Raw genomic sequence first — 24,360 nt, forward strand, 5'->3', positions numbered from 1 at the left:
CAAAGACACAACATGCGACACAAACTTGGCTTCCGGATTTGGCTTTACATGCTTTATTACTTTCGGTATCTGTTATATAATGACACAGATAAGCTTAAAACCTGAGTCAACCAGTTGACAGTCCCGTTTGTTTACGTTTTGTGCAGTCAAACATCACAAAAAAGTACAGGTCAAACTACTTTATTTGCTTACACAATTTATTCATCGCTGAGCGACGAGCGATTGGTATTTGACCAATGAGGTAGCGCGTTTTTCCAAATGCAACAAAAAGTACGCTTCCTCATTGGCTATAAACCATACAGCTGCGATACTATGCTATTGGCTCAGCGATGGAGTATCAATTCAGCAACTCTCATGTGAATAAAATATTCCTTTAAAATGCGCCATGCGAGATAGATAGGCGAGTACCCGCTAGTCCGAAGGACCGCTAGTCCGAAGGTTCGCTAGTCCGAAGGTTCGCTAGTCCGAACACGTATTTCAATGGAGGACGTGACGGTCGCTAGTCCGAATTTGCAAAAAGGTTCGCTAGTCCGAATTTTATATAGGGCCTAAGGGGCTGTGCAATAATTATGAGCCCTGGGGAGGGTAAAATTGGGGGGGCAAGAAATTTTGGCGAGCCAAAAGGGGGGCAAGCAATTTTGGCAAGCTGAGAGGGGGGCAAGCGATTTTTGGCACACATTCATGGGGCGCCTTTTTAATAAAACGCTCTAAAAGGCTTAGGAAAACAGTACGGAAACGCTTAAATATGCAAATTTTCCTGTCACAAGGCCGCAACAGGTATATAGACCGTTTAAGGTTTGTAAATTGGGATCCCAAAAATTTGGCATGCGCAAGGGGGGGGGGGGCAAAGAATTTTTGGCGGGCTGAGAGGGGGGGCAAGCGATTTTGGCAGGCCGAGAGGGGGGGGGTGCGATTTTTGGCGAGCCGTTTGAAATTTTACCCCGGGGCTCATAATTATTGCACAGCCCCTAAGGTTCGTTAGTCCGAATTCTAAATAAGATCCGCTAGTCCGAATTTTCTTTAAAGAACTCATCACCGCCACCCTACACCGGTCTCAAAATGTATTGGAAGTGTTTGATCAAATATATTAACATGTTTTGCATTGTTTCTTTAAAAAAAAGTAATGATGGCAAGTACATAAAAGTATACACTTTCAGAAAGGAATACAAGTAACCCAATAAGTTTCCAAATCGATGAAAACTGCATATTTATGTTAGGCCTATAAAGACACAAAAAGTATACATGGTATAGATGCTGTTTTCTAAAGTATTTGAATATTTATTCCTTTTAAAAATTACTGATGTAGGTTTTGCAGAATGCATGAAATTGCAATCAAATATACACCATCGCCTCGATGGTAATGGAAATAATTCAAAACAACAACGAGAGCTATAGGCCTATTATGAATGTCTACAATACAACTTTTTCTATTTATTTTATTTCTTCATTGATTACTTTCTCTATAAATCTTTCTTCCTTTAATTTTTCTCTCTTTTTTTTTTTATCTTTCTTTCTTTCTTTCTTAAATTCGGACTAGCGGACCTTATTTAAAATTCGGACTAGCGAACCTTATTTATAATTCGGACTAGCGAACCCTAAATCAAATTCGAATTAGCGGACATGATTTTAAATTCGACTAGCTTAACCTTATATATAATTCGGACTAGCGAGCCTTATTTAAAATTCAGACTAGCGAACCTTGTTAAAAATTCGGACTAGCGGACCTTATTTAGAATTCGGAATAGAGAACCTTCGGACTAGCGGACCTTCGGACTAGCGAACCTTCGGACTAGCGAACCTTCGGACTGGCGGGCCTTCGGACTAGCGGGCTGTAACCGATAGATAGTGATCATAGTGTGCCATGAGTATAGTCTGGTAACTTAGAAAAAAAAGTCCTACTCGTCGGACTAGACAGTAGCGTAGATTTCTCTTTGAATGGAAGTGGGGGATGCGGGGGTGTGGGGGTGGATTTTCTTGTAGTACAGTGAATCCAGCATCTTTTGACAAAATAAGTATGGTACAAAAATGGCACTTCTGTTTTAGGTGTTTATAGTGGTAGTAGGGAGCGATCGTTATTTACGACAGGGGTGGGGGTGGGTATTTTGAGGGGGGAATGGGGGCTATTCACCCGGATCTACGCCTATGGACCTTGAATTTGAAAGGCACAGCTATTTGGCAAGTCCTGCATGATCGAGCCATTCATAACTGAACAGGGCTGCATGCGGTTCAGGATTTTTAGGGGGCAGGGCCGGGGCTTTCTCTAATATTTTGTAAAAAGTGGATTAACCCCCTTTAAAATTGTCTTTTCTTCACTGAAACTGTTTTATCATCAAAATTGGCCACCATTTGTCATATTTTGTCAACTATATACAAATACATTTCCTGCTGGGTGTCTTTTTTTGCTGGGTGCTGGTTGCCGAGAGTGTGGGCTGGGTTTTTGCCCATGGCTAGGTGTGTTACTTTGGGGTGCTGGAGCTTGCGGGCGAGTGACTTGCAGGGTGCGGGCGAGTTACTTGCTGGGTGCAGGTGACTTACTTGCAGCCTGCATGCAAGTGACTTGCACCGCACCCTGCAAGTGATTCATCCTGCACCCCGCAAGTAACACACCCCCGGGAACATACCCCACAAGTAACTTCTCACCCTACACACTCAGCAGGTATTAAACTCACCATGCACCCTGCAAATACCTCACCCTGCAAGTGCCCATCTTGCACCCCACAAGTCACTTGCGGGGTGAGTTAGCTGCAGGGTGAATTACAAACTTATATGGGGTCAGCGGATTACAGGGTTCATGGTGGATTACAAGGGATGCATGCATGCCATCAAGGGGGCTTTTAGGTCTTTTAGAGAAAAATGTATATCTCTATAACCATAATCAGACTGCAATTTGGTGTGTCTGATATACTAAGCTATGCTAGGTCCCACAAAAATACTGTGCAAACATCATTATCTGAGCCCTTAAGAACATTCAACAACAATTGAAACAGACTTTTAACCTTTGAAAATTGGGGTAACATTGTTTTGGGACCAACGGGAATGCGAGACAACATTGCTTACTATTAAATTGTTTGTCTGGAACATGGTCATTACCCTTTTATAGGCCTATATTTGGACATTAGCCCTACATAATGTATGGATCCATTTGTATGCAAATGACTTTTCCTATGAACTTTAACTGACATTCCAAGTGTGTTTACCATCTGTGTAATTTTAAATCTCTTAGTGTTCATTTGTTAGTTTACTTTTGTTTTAGAATGTTCTTTACCTACTTCAGTACCCTACAGTGGTCTGTGTCCGATGACATGTGTCTATAAAAGTAGTATCTCACATTTGAGCACATGTGCAAAGTTTGCCATGATATTGAAAAGCCAAAACAATATAATGCAATAGTACAGCCATTTACAGACAGTGAACCAATTTTTTTAAGAGAATGGGAGAGAAATACAGCCTGCTGCATTTGTACCAAGGCTATTACTGGATCCCATTTGAGATGAAATAGTGAGTTAGTGGTTTATTCCATTTTTGGACCCTTTCAATTGTGAATTTTTCACCTGAAGGAGTATAAAACAATTGTCCAGAGCAGGGGTCACATCTATGCATCAAGGGACCCCTTTTTTATTTATTTTGGCCATTTTGGATTCCTTAAACCATAAGTTGAAAGTGACCAAAGGGTCCGATAAAAATTACGATGCACGTAGGTGTAGATCAGTATAAGAATCGTAGATTAAAACAAAATTTAGAATTTCGGACAGATGGACTCCTTAAATTCTCATCGGAACCCTTAAATGCTGGTTTTGCTGGTACCAAAGGGTCCAGAAAAATTAATTTGGACCCTTTGATTTGTTGTGCTCACGCTACCCCTGGTCCAGAGGTTTTTTTTTCAGGGGTGCCAACCAAAAAATTTTCACTAGTAAATACAATTTATTACTACTGATTTGTGCCCCCACTAGCTACCACCATAATCTCATGGTTCTCATAATAAGAAGGGTATTTTTTGTCATGTATCACTACCATATATTAAAATATCAGGTTTTGCTATATCAAATCATTGAATATATGAATATATGAATGCACACGATTTCAAGACTTTGTACACATTGGACTTTTCACTTCACATTTGAAGGGGTAAAGAAAGTGAGTGAATGCGGAAATACATGTGATTTGTGTGCTAAAATAAACCCTGGTGGGTTATAAGATTTTGCTCTATGCACGCATTAAGCTTTTTATTATAAGGTAAAGCCGCCGAATTAGCACTGGGGTTTGGTGCCTGGATAGCTGGCCGTTTAACTATTCCTGACACGTATCGGGTTTTAATAAAACAAGAACAAATATGTTTCTATTTCATGTTGAACATCATAATTATCATTTTATTCAGAATCTGTATTTCTTTCCTTTATTTATACACAATTCCATATTATTTTCATTATTTACATAATTATTTTCAATGGTGAAGTAGACTTAAATTTTCTTATAAAACAATACTGCTCATCGTACATTACACAGGGGATGGATAACAATAATTTACAGTACAACCCTGTAACATAGGAACTATGGAATATTATGTTATTTCATAGCATTTCTTTTTTTATTCCTTGATACCTTATTTCACCTGGTAATCATGGGCTTTCTATTCAGACCATTCCTTCCACATATTGATGATATGATTAAATTACGCTATTCCAGTTGAAATCTACACCCCCTATGGAACACATGACCTTAAACTTCCACACAGGGGGTGTAGATTTCAAATGAACTCACCCATTCAGGTGACCCCCATTTGGCATTCGCATTCCCTGTGTAGAAGATAAAGGTCATGTCTTCCATAGGGGTGTATGATTTTCAACTGGAATAGCCCGTGGACTAATTATGTGGTCATATGCTGTTACCTCAAGTATTCCCTAGTCGTGTTCACATGGTCCGACATAAGTCATTTAATGCCGATAATAAGTCACTAATACCAGTTATAAGTCGCCCATTATCAGTAATAACTCACTTATGTCCGACCGTGTGAACACGACTACTGTAGAAGTGACGTAGTTAATCAGATTAACTACTATATCAATAGAGGAATACAATTTTAACTATATCACCCTGCACTACAACGTTCACATGGTACTGATGCATTGAACCATAGATGTCAAAGAAAGCTGATCACTCACACCTGTAAGATTAGTATCTTTAAAAAGAGCAGAATTGTATTCAATCTATGTTTGCTGACATACACAGGTGATGAGTGCAAACTGCTTGCGTTGCAGGATGATCTATTTAAAAATTGTATTCTTCTATTGATATGGTAGTTAAGATTATAGAGACATTGCGATTTCCAAACGTAGCATCGAACGTATGTGGAATCTATTCAAAATCCCGTCACAGGAGAGTGGTTTTGAATAGATTCCATGTACTACGTTTGGAAATCGCAATGTGAACTTCTACGGTGAATATCATCAATGTTCCTTTGTTCATAAGATTGCAGTCACCTCATCTGGTATTCACTGTGTACAAACAAGGGTCACCAATATATTTTGAGACTTTCATTCGATATCAATGTCACCAGTGTTATCCTAAAAATAGAAATAAAAACATGAGCACAAATTTGTACATGAATGGTTACCTCCAGTCAGTTATTTCATTTCTTGGTAAAACAAAAACAGAGTTAAGATATTTGAGTTCCATTATAAAATATAGGCCTAATATTAAGGATTTGAATCTAAAATCATCCTATAGAACTGAAAACAACTTCTGCAAACTTTTTTCCTCATTTTCTATGATTAGTTTTATCTTCATTTTCTGTGATTAGTTCACCATTGTGTTTCACCTGTGTTATACAACAACATAAAGCTATCAAGACGCTTAGATAACAGTTTATGTCATCATGTAGATAAAACATTAATGGCACTATTTGATTTGGATGAAGTCCCTGATTACAGTTTGTACTCACACATATCTATGTTTTTCAGCAGGGGTTGTTCACCTTTCCCAAGTAAACACACTGTATTTGCTCATGGAAATAAAAGATAAGAGTGTATCTACTATTTCAATGATCTGCTTTATCAATTAAAAGGACACTTCATACTCCACAGCCTCATCCCCTTACCCCCTCCTACCCCACCCCCAAAAGTTTGTATGCCTAACCTTTCTTGCAGATACAGACATTTGCCAAAGACCTCATCCAATTTGTATTTTCTGTCTGAAAGAACTTACAACACAGTGGCCTATGTGGTATGGTAACTTATGTAATTATCTGTAACTCGTAAATTCAATGTCTGAATCAACTCAAATTTTGGAGACAAGCCTTTTTCATGGATATCTATGGACCATAAACAGAGGATGTTAAAATCATGAAATGTTCCTTAAATAGCAGATACTACATGTGGATTGAGACTATAACACACAATGTCTCCTCAGTAAAAAAGCAGATCTGTTTATAACCTATTTGCAGATGCTGTGTTTTACGTATGTAGGGTAGGCTTGTTACACCTTGAAAAGAACAACATTAGGGACTGGTCAATATTTACATCAAGGAATGGATGAATTTGGAAAGGGAACACTTTTTTCAGTAAAATGGGAAAAAAGATTGTTTTCTCAGATAGGATGGGAGAAAAATGTGGAAACAAAATAGGACAGGTTCATTTCAATTTTTTCATCTAAAAAAATGGAATTCCCCATTCTCGTTGGCATATGTATTCATTCACCCCTTAGCAGAGTATACATCAATACACCTGAATATGGGCTATTCCAGTTGAAATCCATAAACTCTCTATGGAAGTCATGACCTTAATCTTCAACACAGGGAGTGTGAATTTCAAATGAGTGACTCCATTCAAAATTTACACCCTCTCTTTGGGGGCCATATAGACTTCAACTGGAATAGCCCAACAGGTGTCAACAATCACCTGGGCATTTCAAATAAACCAAGGTGGTACATCTATTATAGTTTTTACATTTTGTTTTTATCAAAATCTAATTAGAAAAATAAAACTAAATTCAACTCATTGTATTTATGTAACATATCAGTTCTAAATTTTACATTGTACAGTTGTGTATATTCACAATTTTCAGTAATTTACATTTTTTTGATAATTTGGTGGAATTGACAACAAACACAATCCACCATTATAACAATGATATTAATTAATTAATCTTTGTATAATACGGTTAACAAGCTAGTTATTGTTATCAAGATAGAAGCTTAATTGTTGCTGTCAGAGTTATAACAAAATCAAGCAGTCAGATCAAATAGCACAAAGTGTTTTGAAATGACACGTAATTCAGTTAATTCTTTTAGCCAATGATAACATAATTCATAATGATGATACAACAAAGGGAATTATGACACAAAGAAAGTTCAAGATCCTGGTTACAATTAAGTTCCTATAAATAATGAGCCTCTGAAACTAATTCAATGATTTCACTGCCCAGAATGTCATTAAAATTCACATTTCGCATTTTCTGAAAAACAGACATGAGTTTGTGCAACTGGCAAATGTTGAAGCAATTTAACAAAGTGAAAATCTGATCAAATACAAATGAAAGTACCTGCAAACTTGACATTAAAGGTGGCAGTTTAATTCAGAAACTACTCATACAAATGTAATTTGACTTGGTGACAATACAAATCCTGATTTAACAGGAAATACAAATACAAGTTGCAACAAAATGTGTATTTTAAACAAATAACACATTTGGCAGGAACAGAATGTCAGGGTATATAATGATTCAACAACTCTTCCATACCACTCATATCTGATGGTACAATGCAATTTTCCCTTGCTTTAGAATCTTGGTGTTCCAAATGCACTATTTCTTTGAAAAAATGCCTAATTTTGTTAAAATGTTTTTCTTAAAAAAATTTTTAAAATGGCAGCTATCTTGCACCGATCTCGGATGAAATGCACCAAAAATCACAACATTAGCTCATTAGTATACTATTATTACTATCTATGTTGATGTCATTTTTGTGTGAAAATGGTGTAGGTTTTTGGCCCATTCCGATGCTACATACAAATTACAGCAGTTAAAAATCTCAATAAAAGACCAATGTAGAGACAACCAACCAGGGGTGGGTCTGTGAGGCACTAAATAACAACATGATCCATGTAACATACTTTGACCATCACCATGGTTACTCCCCATCAATCTACAACAATCATAACATCTACAGTGCTTTTGCCTTTCTCAAGTCAAGATCCATTTCAGATGTTTTGCTAAGAAAAATTTGTTGGCCATATCACATACCTTCGTATCTCAAAAGGGTGCCTTGTGTGATATTTGATAGTCACATAATTGTGAGGAGATACACTGTAAAATAACTTTTTATATTAATTTTGAGGTATTGTCACAATATTACAATTCTGAGTCCATTAATAAGGGAAAGAAACATGCTGAAATATATTATATGAAATACAATAATGATAATAAAAATCACACAAGGCAGCCTTTTGAGATACAACAGTATGTAATGCAGCCAACAAATTTACATTTTTACACTCAATTGTTTTTGCACATGCTCTTTTTACAAGTCTCATTTTTAGCAGTGTATCTTTGATGGATTGATACTTCCATAGTTTTGACAAAATATCTCAAAACTTGGGACTTTTTGGTTGAAGCCTATGGCTAGCACGCAGAGCATTAAACACGCAAAATGATTGCTATCACAAACCAATTGAGTGCAAAGTCAGCTCCAGCTGCATCAGACCCATGTCCCATACCAGACTTGAGAGAGGCAATAATGTATATATATATTCTACTTGTAAAATAGTTTTGTTTCTTTTATACATCTATACATCTGTCTATCTATCTATAACAGTGGTGGTTTCATTCTATTTGCATTCAGAAAATCTAAAAAATAAACTATACACAATTCTTCCCCAACTTGAATTTATACAGATTCATTTACAATCACAGTTTCATAATTTCCATTTTGTCACGTTACTGTACACTAATTAGTAGAACCACACAATTCCTTCATACCATGATGCCATTTTTCTTCTTCACTTACATGATAAGTTGCAATCAGCAATTTCTTACCTTCAATAAATCTGATGTTAATGGTATTTTATTTAATAAATATACAACAATGGCCATTCCATTTAAAATCCACACATCCCCTGTGGTAGATTTTGGAAATATCTTCCACAGGGGGAGCATGAATTTCAAATGGAATTAGCCCATTAACCAACTTTATTTGAAACTCACCATCCCTCTGTGGAAGATTCAGGTTGATTCTTTCTCAGAGGGTGTATGCAATTCAAATAGAGCTGCCTAATGTGTTCATTCTATTGGAAATTCATACTCCCATGTGGGAGAAATTTCCAAAATCTTTCACAGGGGGAGTGTGGATTTTAACTGGAATAGCCCAATTCAGTGGTGAAGCAAGATTGTAGAAATCTGACAGTTTAACTCCATTTTGTTTTTTGATAATTCCAATGCCCAATTATTTGTCACAATAGACATAAAACAAGACACACATAAATGTACATCCCTGCGCCAATTTTTACTCTCTCGTATATTTCTTGATGGAATATTTGATTACTTAACACGTTTAATGCAACGATACAGACATTACTTAGGTCCTACTTGGACTTATCAGAAGTGCACACATTTTACTTGAAATTTTCAAAATGCTGTTTACATTATTATCAAGCTGATCATCCAGACCCAGACTTGTGACACAGGTTGTTTTATATAGCAGTGGCAAATTCATTATCCTACAAACCTTTGCTTGATCAATCCACTGTCTGGTTACAAGCACAAAAACATGTTTCATTCCATAACTTGTATGGTGATGTCATGTAGGCCCGAGGATTACAGGGGACTCCTCACCCTCAAACGATATGGTGGCTGGTGATTTTAAACAGGCAAAATTCTATATTTGTGGATACAAATTTATATTTTTGGACTCCATTGGAAAAAACCAAAAATCAGAAACCATATTTCACCAAACATTGTCATAATTTTGTAACTTTATAGGATTATTGGGTCTTAAACAATTAAAATTTAACATTTGCATTATTGGGGCAGAGTGAAACAAAGAGTGTCTTGAGGATAAATTGAATAAGAACACAGACCTGTGATCATAATGGAAATGTCTGAAGGCTAGTGGCTAAGTATATAAACCACTGACCACAATATACTAAAATATTTGGTTTTGTGACAATTAGGAGATGTTTACTGTTGATGAACTGTTGATCTTTATCACCTAAATATTGGTAGAGACGTATTTGCATAGTTCACTTTTCAGAGTTGAATCATGCGTGCTAACCTAATTCCACAGAATGTGTACACACAGGTACAAGGGAAGGGCATAAAGGCATAAATTCAGTACCGGACTCATGGAAAAACAAAGCATATAAAGATCTGCTAATAATAAGAGGTTGAAGGTATCAACAGCCACATATTCATGTGAGAGGAGATTTGATGGATAACAGCCCTGAGAATATTGAACACTATAGTTTGATCAGCTCGTAATCGGCAGGAATTGTTAGGCTTTTACCACTACGCCGAAAAGTAGATCTACATTACTAGTGATACAGTGGCAATATCTAGACAAAGTATAGGACTCGAATTAATAATTCGTGATTCTGGTGAGGTGTCACAAGACAATTCTCAAAATATAACTGATATTTTGATATTAATCCGCAATGTTATAAGGCCCGCCGATTATGAGCTGATCAAACTATATGAACATATTGGAACTTTTGTGCTGATAACCATAAGTTATTGATCATCCATTCTTCTAATCTAATACAGTTTGCAATATAATCTACAGAATATATATCTTATCTACAAATTTTGGCAGCATTTCACATGGTATTCAATTCAAGAAATTTCTAGAAGACATTTCATGAATACCAGGGCAGTTCAACATTCAACTCACTTTTAGGAAAGAGAACACACTTTGTATTATTACACAAATAACATCAAGATTTGACGACAGCAGAACATTTTCCTTGAAAAAAGTTGACCCTGTTTCTGTTTCTTTATAGTACACTGCAAGAGTGCCATTTAAAGTGGCTCTGTAACTCCAGGGGCATAACCAGAAAGGGCAGGATGGAGGTCTTATTCAAGCCTTTTAATCCTTCTTGTTTCTAACATTTTTTTAAATCAACTTCACCTGCTAGATTTTTACTTGTTGAAAATAAACCTAACTGACTATAAATGCTGTGGGTATAGGTTAGAGTCCAAAGTTTACCGTTTTCTAAAATCCATTTTCCGTGTTGTAATCCGTGTTGTAAAATTTGTAAATCTGTGTCATGAATAAAGCTTAAAATGTATAAACAATGATATTAATGTCACAATAAAGTGTTCAATATTGCGATCAATATGCTCTGATTGGAATATTCTCACGATAATAGGCCGACTATTACGATGTTTGGAGGGATATAGGGGGTTCATGTCTTGGTAATAAATCTTTATTTCAGTAACATAAACAGTATTTTAGTCATAAAAATTGACATACACAACTCATGCATGTTTTTAACAATTTTGTCACATCATACAAAAATGTCATTTTCCGTGTTGTACCTCTGATTCCGTGATTTTCTTCCGTTTTCCGTAAAACAGAAAACTTCGGACTCTAGTATAGGTCCATATTGCTTGTAGATCAAGGTTTTGCCCGGAGTATAAACATTTTTCCCAATGACTGATATATTTGTGAAGTTCTACACATAGAACACGCCTGATGCGAGCTTATGATTTCATTACAAGGGCTTATTGATATTCATTTCTTGATGGTCATCAAGCATTTAACCCAAGATATTTCACCAGGGATATTATTACCCTGTTAACACGCACATGATTCCCAGTATGCAGATATATTGTGCCATGTGGAGCCGATATCAACACCTTTTTACATTCTATAATATACAGCATGAAAATGTTCGTTTAGATGACATATCACAACAAGACCTTTCTCATAGGGATTATTAAATGAATCTGGATATTGGTTTTGAATATAGTGATACAAAAATGTGTTATAAACATTTTTAAACATTAAATGATAAGAAAAAAAACTTGCTCAAACTTAAAAGGTTTCTAGCAAATGCTGTATACAGAAACATAGCTTATGTTGTTGTGAAACAACCTTGATCCTTACAGCATTTACATGTATATCACTGCATGGTATCACCTCAAAACAGCGTTAGAAATAAGCCCTATAATAGCATTGCAATTGGAACTCCAAATTTCGCCTCTTGCGATATACAACTTTCAAAATGTAGTGCAAAATTGCAATACCACATTGTACTGACTTTATGTGTCGATTGTCTGAGACTGCATTTCAAATTGCTTTCCGTTGGATTAAATTTCACCAAAACTTTCAAAATGGGGGTGCAAAAGTGCACTAAATGTAAAAAAATTACTTCAAAGACTGCCTTGATGTTTTAAAACTTTTGGGCAGCAATGCATTCTGGGATTGCATTCAATCAGCCTCAGATTTACACTGATTTGTTGTCAATGCATCAATGAAAATATCAAAAATGATAACATAAGAATGGCTGATAATACATATTCTACCAGATTCCTATTGCTGCCTGCCACCCCAGAGGTACACTGCTTCCCAACAATTGTTTGGGTACTCCAGAATACACACATCGGAATCACACATAGAGTACACACCCTGGATTGGTACTGCACTGGTACTCTACAGAGAAGCCACAAAGTAGCTGGGCAGCAGTGTACCTCTGGGGTTAGCCTTAGCAGCAAGAGGAATCTGGTAGTGAAGTAAAACGCATTAGTGAAATATACCATTAGACACTGGCTGGGTGAAAAACGATATAATCATACTATATTCTGTTTTTCACAATTGAAATGCTTCCAATCACTTCAATGGGCATTGCCTGCCTGTTCAGAACCTGACATTAGAAGTTATAATATCTGTTACAAATACTATACCCATGGCAGTGACATTAGTGTGCATTTCTTAAGGAGCAGCCTCAAATCACTGGCGTTCGCTCATAATGCTGGCGTACACAAGCACACGCTTAAAGACACCGCACAGATGCACATGCGAAACAGCTGCCTTAACGTGTTGACATCACTGCCACATCAGGGTGGAAAATGGTATAGGCTTAATATGTTTTATAACCTTTTTGATTGACAGCTCTCTGCTTGATAGCTCTTTTGCTGAAAACGGAACAAGTTATGAAAAGCATTACTTAATGAGGCAAATCCAAACATTTGAACCAACCCACTGTGTTTTGGAAAGGATTTCAAGGTGTGGTATTCATTTACGGTGGACTTTCTCTCTTGTTGTTTTTTTACATGACAAATAAAAACCAGGAACTTTCAGTTGCCTGTATTCCTATTACTTAATAAATATTAATACTGGTAAATAATATGTTATAGAAATGCTGGTGAGTAATAAATAAAAAATATAAAATGATAAATGCAATGCATGAAAATAATGAATACTACTACCCATATGGGCAAACAAATAATTCTAGATATAGCACACATATGTTAAAGCAAGGTGATTTTCTACTTTAATACATTATTGTATGGAGTCCATGCTGTAAGGAGTATCTGTTAGTGGGATATAAACAAATGTAATACATATTTTAATGAGCTCACTGCAGAGCTTTTTTACCTTCTTAACAAAATTAGCATATTGCATGTAAATAATATCGATGGACATTTAATAAAAGTAGACCCTTTTACACTAGGCAGAAGTCGCAATATTCTATTTAGACCTTATAGCTAGGTGACAGCTGACCCTCTATGCCTAAATTTCAGGTTCATGGAGTTGTTTGACATGTTATGTGAACCAAATTATTCATACAAATACATATCATAGACATACGTAAAGGTGCAAGAAATTACTTCAACAACTTGGTAGTGTAAGCACTATATCATGCAGTTAATCCTGTCCCTAATAGAAACAAGGTCAAAATCTAATATTGTGACTTTTTTGCCCAATGTGTCTAAGATTTAAGAGTATAATGTTGCCAGAATCCAAGATATTTCTAGTAGTGGGTTTGCCAATTTTCAATAAGGAAGCTAATGGCTTATGCGACTGACATGTCACCCGTAAGGTGGGATTCAAAATTACCTACTTTGGGTAATTGTTACCTCTCCTTGCAGATTATGTCTGATTTTGCAATAGAGATTGTGGATTCTGTAAAATGACAGAGTCTTTTGTTATAGATATGCAAATCTCACTCAAAATGCAAATAACATGTATTAACATGTGTTATTGTAACCCCCATCTATACTGTACATTTTAGAAAACATATAAACAGTTAACATTTCTATGAATTCAGTTGCTATTGGGGAGATGTTTGTACTTGACCATATTAGGTACAAGATTGTAAAACAACGGACAACAACCAAAGAAACAGGGTCCATATATACAAGACCATTCAACAATTTTTAAGCCAAGTTTCTCGTTTTGTATATGATAAGTTGTCTGTTTCTAATTGCCTAATATTAAATCTAGGAATAGGGATTAATCATGAAGAGAGAAATAGACCGTGTGCAATACTTCATCATCAATACACTGTCCTAGCTCCAAGAAGAATTACATCCAGCGCTCAATATATCAGGTGTGATTCCAACAGGTGTTTTAATTGTCATTCTGAAAAACATGGCTGCCATTTCAATTGTTACTGCCATTCTGATTGGTTTATTGCATAGGGTTTATTGGTGAAAGATAGACTACCACTTTTAAAGCACTGATAAGAAAATACTTCCTAATTAAGTTGAACAACTAAATTGATAAGTTTTGGCTATCAAACTTTACTGCTGTGCCTACATCATATCAAACTAGTACCTTGCCTTTTCTTTTCAGCTTTTTGCATATTCAAGTTATCCTCTTGTATCATTTATTGAGCCTTGTTGTTTTTGCATCCTTTTGCCCTCCTCTATTAGATTCACCATTTCCTACCTTTTTTAATTTCACAAGTGAATTTGATTGAAAGTGACAGCAATTTAAAACCGATATATTATATCCTAATCGCTTTAATCGTGGCCTAACTTGGAATGTACAGAAACATAAATGACAACTTTTGAGTGTGATTGGTTTTGTATGGAGCAACATAAAGCATAAACAAGTCAACTAATCTTCATGTACAGAAGAAAATACAATATGTTCTTCTGCATTAAAATAATGTTAAGTTACAAGAGTAGTATCAAGCTCTTTGTTTTTGCTGCCTGAACGTCCGAAAATCTTTTCTAGCTTTCATTTCCCAAACACTTCTTTAAAATGCTGCTTGCGGAAAATCTTTAATGCCGATTAAAACCAAATGTCATTTCACTACAAATGTAATAGAAATGTAAGCATTCAATATACCATTCCAAATATGTTTCAAAATTGCCTACTACATTCAAGGTATGTGTATTGAACAAAAGTTTATGATTTAACACTACCCTAAATTTGTCCCATTCAGACAATTAGTTCCACAATGTTTTGGAATGAAATGGATGAGCTTTTAACAGCGTAACCACAAGGGTGACCTCTGCAGGAGGAGTTTGGTTGTGTATATTTATACATGTTATATACTATATATTCTGTACATAAATCCACACACATACAAAATGAGTAGTATTCTCTCTTTCTCAGTCAGTTGTACCAATATTTCACCATAGCTTGTCTCACCCAGGTCATTTCCGGACTTGACGTGTCCCCCACACTCATACTCGACTGTGAGCGGTAACTTTGCGGGCTCACCGGACTCACTGGGCTGGAAGCTGACCTATTGGAAACCACTGAGGAACTGCGTGACACGCCACAAAGACACTTATTTCTGACGGGCAGGGTACTGCTGAGGAGTTTGACAAGTGTTTCGTACTGACGTCTATGGCCGTTTTCCAGTGGTTGTTTGCTGATTAAAGAGTTGTTGTTGTTCTGCTGCATGTCTGTTGTACAGATACAAGAAAAGAAAATACAAAAAAGGCAAAATAGGGAAAATAGTTAAACAATCGAGATTGGAACAAGTACTGCCTTCATTGTCTAATGTCTATGTCAGATTTATCTAACTTAAAGCATTGTGTCTCTTTTAAATTGGGTCAAAAACTAAGTAAAATCTCTGGAAGACATACTGGCATTTAAAAGTTTCTTAGTAAAAAACTGTTAGTGCATTAATAAGTATGCTGTTTACCACAAACCTCTCCTAAAATTGGCAAATTTGATTTTGAGTTGCAGTGCAAAGTGTGCAAAAAAGTTCAAACCAACCATAACTCTGCTCCTGGATATCATATGGAGTCAAGTGATATACCATTTTAAAGCCTATGACTTATACTTTTTAAATATGAAATAAAAAAAAAAAAATTGCTTGGGCTGATTTTAGGGGAGGTTTGTGGTGGAAGACTATTCCTACATGTATTAGGAATGATTAGTAATGGAATATAATTATGTAGTCCTCTTTTGCCACTTTTATCCAATCATTATCAAAGAAGACCAGGTGTAAATTTAATTTTAAAGAAAATATTAAAATCATCATTAGTAAACACAGAAAAACATGCATTTAAAACAGAAACACATGCACTCATGGAACTACATCATCTCAAATTTGTACTGTAATTACATCAGCAACAAGCACTATAAATTCATACATACATGGAAGACATAACACATGCAGATCACTCAATATATTTAGGTTAATATATACCCAAAGTGGTCACATGTAGTGTCCGATAATCTATTTCCTTGGCATTTAGGTTAGACGTGGTGTTATTTGCCCTAGGGTGGCATTGATACATATAACAGACAGAGATAAGTGAGTTCAAGCACCTGGGAAACACTGAATGGTGCCACTGTTATTCAAATCAATCGCTGCAATATTAGGAGATGAAGTGTGCATTACAGAAGTATAACCAAATTGTAATCACAATGATTTCCAATCATGCATCCATTTCCTCCCTTCTTACCTTTTTTGTCTGTATCTTTCTGTCTCAATGTACCAGCATGTTTTATTGGACATCCACAACTTTGTGAATTTTAAGCTAGCTAATTTACTGCAGTGTGTCTTGCCTTGGATGTCTCCTCTCAAGTTGAGAGTATCGTCATGTTGGATTTCGTAGTAGCAGATTCGAATCAAGTGCATTTACGCAGTTGCATCACCAGCATATGGACAAATCACCCTTCTAGGCGCGCAAATATGTCCATGGGATTAGGTTAGCTCACACGATTCGAAAATGCCACTGCGAAATCCAACATGGCATTACACTCAACTTGAGACAAGACAGACTATAGTGGTGAATATGTGGATCCTGCAGTGGGTTTGCCCTGGAAGTCAATTTGATCAAAATTCTTCCCAACGATACAATATGTACAATGGAGATGAATTACCCCTAAGCTGCATCTATGTTATGCAATATGCCTATTACCTTGTGGGAAGGAATTTTACATGATATGGTTAACGGGCAATAAATGGCAATTTCCACTTTTGTCCCAGCATTCACATTTTATAGATGCAACTGTGTCATCTATTGATAGACAGAAACAATTCTTTGACATTAGTCTTCCTGCATACATATCATGTTAAGCACCTGTGAAGCTACTCAATGCTTTTGACTATATAGCCATAGAACCTCTGCTCAGGGGCGGCGCCACAGGGGGGGCAGGGGGGGGCAATTGCCCCCCCTATGATTTCCAAAAAAAGAGGTAAAAGGAAGGAAAAAGAGAAAGAAAAGAAGGAGAGAGAAAAGGAGGGAGAGAAAGGAGGAGGAGATGAAGAAAGGAGCCATTCCTTCCTGGCCATAAACTCCCCTTCAGTATCTTGCCCCTTGTGGAATGCTGACCTACGCGGTTTTAAAGTTGTTGGTTTTATATTTTGGGCCCATTTTCGCAAATTTTCCCCCATAAAAGTTACATGGTCTCTCTTGCCTTTTCTCCCAAATATTTTGGAAAAATCCTGGCTACATCACTGTCCTGACGCGACACACGCAAGTCGTGTGTCATCAGTGCCAGCAATTAGGCCTAATCATTATAAGTTTACTTTCAGTCCGATATCACACATTTTTACGGGCTTTCATCACATTGTATATCCAAAACCTATACTAGAACGCCTCTCTCAGATAGTGTAAAAATTATGCACCAATATAAATAAGCAATTGGCTTCTTATTACGGCCAGGGGAGTAGCCAGGATTCATTGGGGGCTGATTTTGAAAAGGTGGACCTGTTTTGGACTTTTCCTAAAATTTTGACCAAGAAAGCATAAAGAACCAATTTTTTCGTCGCTACGCCATGAGTGGGCAAATTTTGGCCTTTTCTGACTGAAAAAGCATAAAAAACCTGCTTTTTTTTTTCGATCGCTACGCTCGCAAAGTGGACCTTTTCACGCGACTTTATTTAACTTTTCCACCATATTTCACCAGTATAATCTTCAATATCGCAAATTTTCGCGCACTTCATGCACATTTGTACCATGAACTTATTCTGTTGCCAAAAGGTGTTGGATTTACTACGTAATTGAGTAGGGCCATGCTTAAAACCAGCGGGCGAAAGTCGGACCAGTGAATGAAATCGATACAAATATGCGGTTGGAAAATAAATAAATAACCCCCAAAAGGGTGAAAATTTTGCATCAAATGGCTTCATTTGTGCTTTCATTTTGAAAATTTTCCAAATTCTGAGGGGCCACATCCCCCCTCAGACACCCCCTCGTCGCATAAGCGCTGACGGGCAGCTTGTCGCGCCGCATAACAAATTTCACAAAATGTTTGCCCCCCTATCAAAATACCCTGGCGCCGCCCTGCCTCTGCTAAATCAATCGCTAAGCCTGTATATTCCGGAAAATTAGTCCCAAGTAACAAACTTTATATTTAATTGTCTCCTTCTATGTGTGCCTGTCATTATGTCTGTCTGATGTCTGTATGTCTTCCCCCTCTATTTTCCCATTCTCTCTCATTTTTTTCTTTTGATTTTCATAATACTAGTATTCAACCGCTTCATGAAACCAAACCTGGTGATGAAGTCAATATCCGACATAGAATCGGCCCGGCATGAGACTATATGGGCTAATGGATTCAATGTAACTCTATACATCAACTCTATTCAAAATAAGTAAGCTAACTTACATAGTGTGCTCATTGCACACTAAACTAGTAATGCTAATGGGATTTATAGTATAAGATATAAACTAGCAACAGTGTAGTGAAGTTGCTTGATGACAAATGGTTTGGATCTTGTTTCCTTTTCTATACTGTCTGTAAGAGACTTTTTTCAGATTTAAAATTAATGTGAAATTAATGGAAAATATTCACGGGAATTAAAATCACACACATTACTTCAAGAAGACTTGAAGTTCAGAGGTAAATATTACATAAAATGTGAATGTTTTAACCTTTTTACTTGACCCCAATTTTAAAACCATAAGGATTAATTGATCTGTTTGTGCAATATGCTTAAACTTCTACCTTATTTTCTAAAAGGCATGCAATATGCTCTTACCAATACTAATGTCCAATTCAGGAGGGAGATTTGCTAGTAAATGGGACAAATAATAAATTGGTTTGCAGTTATGGGTCAAATCTATTTTGTTATGACCTATTTTTACTTATAGTGTCAAATGAAAGCAATGCATGAAACCAAAATGCTATTCAAGAACAATGCTATAAGGTGGGAAGAAATGCCACTATTGGGCTATTCCATTTAAAATCCACACTACCCCTGTGGACAATGTTGGAAATATCTTTCACGAGGGGAGTATGAATTTCAAATGGAATGAACACATTAGGTAGCTCCATTTGAATTTCACACAGCCTCTGAAAAAGATTCAACCTGAATCTTCCACAGAGGGAGGGTGAGTTTCAAATAGAGTTAGTTAATGTGCTCATTCCATTTGAAATTCATTCTCATGTGGAAGATATCTTCAAAATCTTCCACATGGGTAGTGTGGATTTTAAATGGAATAGCCCATTGGATGGTCGATTAGTTCTTGTAGTTCTATTGTCTCAACTTACCGTGCTCTGAAAGTGAAATTAATGGAAAACTAAGTGTTCTAACTAAGGTTATTAGACGTTAAAGCTTTTTTTTTGTTTGTTAGCTACGACTGGATGATAAACCTTGCAGGTTGGACTACACCCACCTTTATATTAAATTCCAACATGTTTTTAATTTCAATCAGGTGGTACTGAATGAAATTATATGTGGCTCACCTGTACATCTGGTTGGCTATCATTGTCACCCTTATATTGCCTCTGAGGAAATCACTGCTATGTCAATGATGAAATGACCTACATGCAATAGCTGCTTTCTCTACTTACTTGTGGATCAGTTTCTTACCAAAGTGTGTGCAATGTACTGAGTAAACTTTTTCAAGATATAAACTTTATGGTTTACACAAAAACTGTTAATGAAAATATCTGTAACGAGACTTGGTATGGATCACTGCAGGTGATCCTTGTTATTATATGTGACACGATCTGCCCATGGGGGCCAAAGGCGGCAAATTTGAAACCGAGATAAAGGTAAAAATATGGAGTAAAAAACAATTAAATACATAAGAAAATAGATATTTGAAAACTTCATAACTTTAGAAGCAAGTATGCTAGAACTTTGGTGTTTTCAGTAAATGATAGCCTATTGTATGTATAATGTACTAATTAAAGTAACTCAATAAAAAAAAAGCCTCCTTTGGCCCCATGGACCAGATCGTGTCACATATAGAAGATTTGGGATGTGATTCAGTGCTCTTTCCTAACACCCACCTGCATGCCAGCAGTGCATTAATATGTTAATTGTGGCCTGGGTATAATTTCACAATTAATACCACCAGTCTGACAGATAATAATTTTAATTCAGTGTTATATTATTCAAATTGTTTATGGCCAGCAATTTATAATAGAGCCAGCAACCTTTCCAGGTGTGACAGACATTGTATTTTTGGTTCTCCAGTCATCATCAGGACAGGTTTCCAACCGTTATTTTTTTACTCACATTATTAGCTTTGTTCCAGGTTTTGTTCTTCTTCTCGATACTTGTCGATCTGGAAATTGCTACAGCAAAGTTATGCCAGACTGGAACACCCTGATTTTGAGGCACAACTCTTGATAGGATTAGTATCAATCTTTCATCTCAAGAACTCAACATATGACTGAGCTCTGGATATATGGCAGCCATTGTTTTCAACTTAACCACAGAATTAAGTTTACCTCAAAACTAGGCACAAGTTCATACTCTGAAATATTATGTTTTTATTAAACGCAACCACAAGCTTTCAGGGCGACAGAAGCAAGATCTACATCAATGCACATCAATGTGCACACCCAGGATCCACATCAATAATAGCAACTGACACGGCACTCAGATCCGCTCATGGCATGATGTCTTGTGTGTCTACGGTGCTCATGTTAGGATGCACAAGAGAAGTTCACATTGATGCACATCAGAGGAATGCATTGATATGGATCTAGCCTTGTAGAGTCAGTCAATGTCTCATGCTTTGGGTATAGTATAAAGATATGGATGCAGAGTTCTACTTGTTTTGCAAGAAGCAACCCTGGGTTGTTGCTTCTACATCATGCAAGCTTGGTGGCAGTATTAAATCCTAAATGCATTGAGTGATCTATTTTGACAAGCAATAAAAAAAAGACATTGCATATATGTCAGAAATATATAACAGGCATCACAAACTCACAGGGACAGACGAGGGGCAGAAATATAAACACAATACATTGGAAGCTATGTGTGTGTTTGTATGAATGAATGATAAATTACATGATGAAATATGGCATATTACTCAATGGTTACGCAAAACAAATGGAAATTCAGCACACTACCCATAGCCTGCAAGAGCCTGAATAGAAAGATATTTTTCATGGTCATTGGAGATATAAACAGCTCTCTACATTTTTTTTTTCATTTAGACATTTTCTCAGGGGACTGTATGCCCATATATTAACCGGTTTTTTTCTTTTTTTTCTCTCCTTCATTTCATCATTCAATCATGCTTTGTTCTTCATACTCTGATGGTGATAGACATACTCTGATGGTAATAGAGCCTGCCCTCTAGATTCATCTACAGTTTCTGGCAGAGAAGAATGGCAGTTGTTTACATTTTGAGAGCATGCAGAGTGTAAACAGGGAAGTGGGGTTCTGATTGGCTGAATCAATCATCTGATAATCATAGCAACATTTGATAATCTGACTGGCCGATTACTTGTCAAAGTGTTGGCTGGTCGCTCATTAACTGGGTGCACGCATCGATCCAGAGCAAGGGACTGCCGTTCTTCTCTGAAACTGAGTGTAGACTTCAGAGTATTTCACTGTCATTTTTAAACTTCAATGTATGGACACAAGTTGTTAAGTTCTTTCTGTGTATACATCTATACATGAGAATGAGACATAGTTAGAATCTACAGCAGTTGTTAATTAAACACAGCAAAATTGGAAATGTAAATAATGTAAAATCAATGAATCTAGAAGCGTGTTTATACTGTGCACCTCACATCACAACGCTTTTATTTCCCTGCATATGTAATCCTCTAACTATATCAACCAGGTCATTTCTGCTGCGCTGCAAATGCAAAGGTAACGATTCACTAACCACATATTTAGTGAGGAGGGCGGAAGTCCAGAAAAACTTTTTCATGACCTTCAAGCTGATCAAATTTGGATTATGTGCATTGTATTGTAGCTCGTCATAGTTTCAATGACTTTTCGTGTCACACACTAAATCGTCACACATATTGTTTCCTCTGGGCACATCACCTCATATCGCCCACTAAAGACAACCTCAATAACCTGCATCACCCCGCACCGATCTGTTTTTACTTGTGCGATTACTGTATATTACTATGCACCACACCGCAGTGCCTTTGTTCAGTAGAAACACGCTGTAGGAGTCATGCAATTATACAAGAAAACAGTGACATAACAGATGGCAAGGAGAAAACCAAACAACATGCAATTTATAAGCATATGCAAAATACAAGCTCCTGATTCAAAAATTGAACAGACAACTGTCAAATTGTAGCTATTTAAGCATTGTTGGACATCGTTCATCTTGTTTTATATGCATGCTGTGGAATACTGTCTGTTCAATTTTGAATACAAAGAAACTTAAATAACAAACAACTGAGTAAAAGTGGGAAATTATGATTTCAATTTCATGATTTCCCATGTTTTGTCTTTAAAATGAGAGAAAAAAAATCCAATAAACAGTGCTATTGGCAGGAAGAAAATCTATCTACATGCAGAAGAACTTGACAAAACATAAATAGGACAAGACAAAAGTTTCAATTGAGATGCATGATATTTATTCATAGTTTATGCATTAAAAGAGGTACAGATTCAGTGCAGTGGATCAAGAGAACTACATAAAACAAAAGAACAAATCATGATGCATGAAATTTAAGGTGACAATGACCGCATACTCTGATATTATTTTTCATCTTTTGCAATTTTGTATGATTACCTTGCAGGATATGAACCACAGATCTACTTTAATAAATAACTGATTGAATTGAGGTAAAACTATATGACATAAGTCTAGCAGAATGGCAGGAAAAATAGTGTACATCTCAGTGGCATAACCTGAAGTAGATGACACAGCTGTGTTTGACCAAACACAAATATCTATGCCCATGACTACCCCCATTCCACCCTTACACCACTGCCTGCCCACTCACCACCTTACAGTAATTCTCCCGTCTCTGACACCCTGTTGCATGTACATAGATATGAAGAGGGTAGAGACACAGGAGCTTCATCTCCTTAGCATCGTGGATTGAAAATGGCACCTATCTAGTTAAATGCAGCACCTACGCAAAGTGTAGCATGACTGTTACATGCCTTTGAGAACTTATGCGAGTGCAAGCTGGGACTTTATTGATGGGTGCAGTAACTAAAACCTAATGATTTTTGCCTATCATGAATTGAACCAAGTATAGTTATGCCACTGGTACCACCACAACCCTGCAAATGTATGAAAAGTACTGTACATGACACCTGCAAGTAGTGTGTGTCACACGTTTTCTGGACACACCTACATCCCTACATGATACTCATGATGTGAATTTTGAAATAATGGATTGAACTAAGATGAATTGTGCAAAGTCATATCACCTTAAAATATTTGCAGTAACCTATGTCAACTGACAGTAAGAAGTACAAGAGTGGACTAGAAATGTGTTGCACTAATACTGCATATCATCAGCCTACTATGCTAATTGCCAAAGTCATTTTTTGTAATTTTGAGAACAAGTACAAAATATGGTTCAAGCATGCATCAGTTACATAATCCCCCTAATTATGTCTGATTATTCCCTTTAATTTGACTCATTATTGTGTTTTCTAGTGCAAAGATTGGTGAATAAATGCTTGTTTGAACCATATTTTGTACTTTGTTCTCAAAATTACAAAAAATGACTGGGATAATTAGTGTAGTAGGCTGACGATATGCGACTGCCATCTTGTATAA

General features: G+C 36.5%; 1 protein-coding gene across 5 annotated transcripts in view; it reads right to left on the minus strand.

Moving 5' to 3' along the window:
- Positions 1 to 15,161: 15,161 nt before the first annotated feature.
- LOC140155078 (uncharacterized) overlaps positions 15,162 to 24,360 on the minus strand; it is a 232,851-nt gene continuing 223,652 nt past the window's right edge. For 2 of the 5 annotated variants that reach the window (XM_072177769.1, XM_072177770.1), the window contains exon 11: positions 15,165 to 15,852. In XM_072177769.1, coding sequence (XP_072033870.1) covers positions 15,557 to 15,852 — 296 coding nt within the window. In that variant the 3' untranslated portion in view covers positions 15,165 to 15,556. Of the gene's footprint in view, positions 15,853 to 24,360 lie in introns of all 5 variants that reach the window. The other 3 variants (XM_072177767.1, XM_072177768.1, XM_072177766.1) reach the window with 2 other exon arrangements.

This window comes from Amphiura filiformis, chromosome 6 (assembly GCF_039555335.1).
Source record: "Amphiura filiformis chromosome 6, Afil_fr2py, whole genome shotgun sequence".
NCBI lineage: Eukaryota > Metazoa > Echinodermata > Ophiuroidea > Amphilepidida > Amphiuridae > Amphiura > Amphiura filiformis.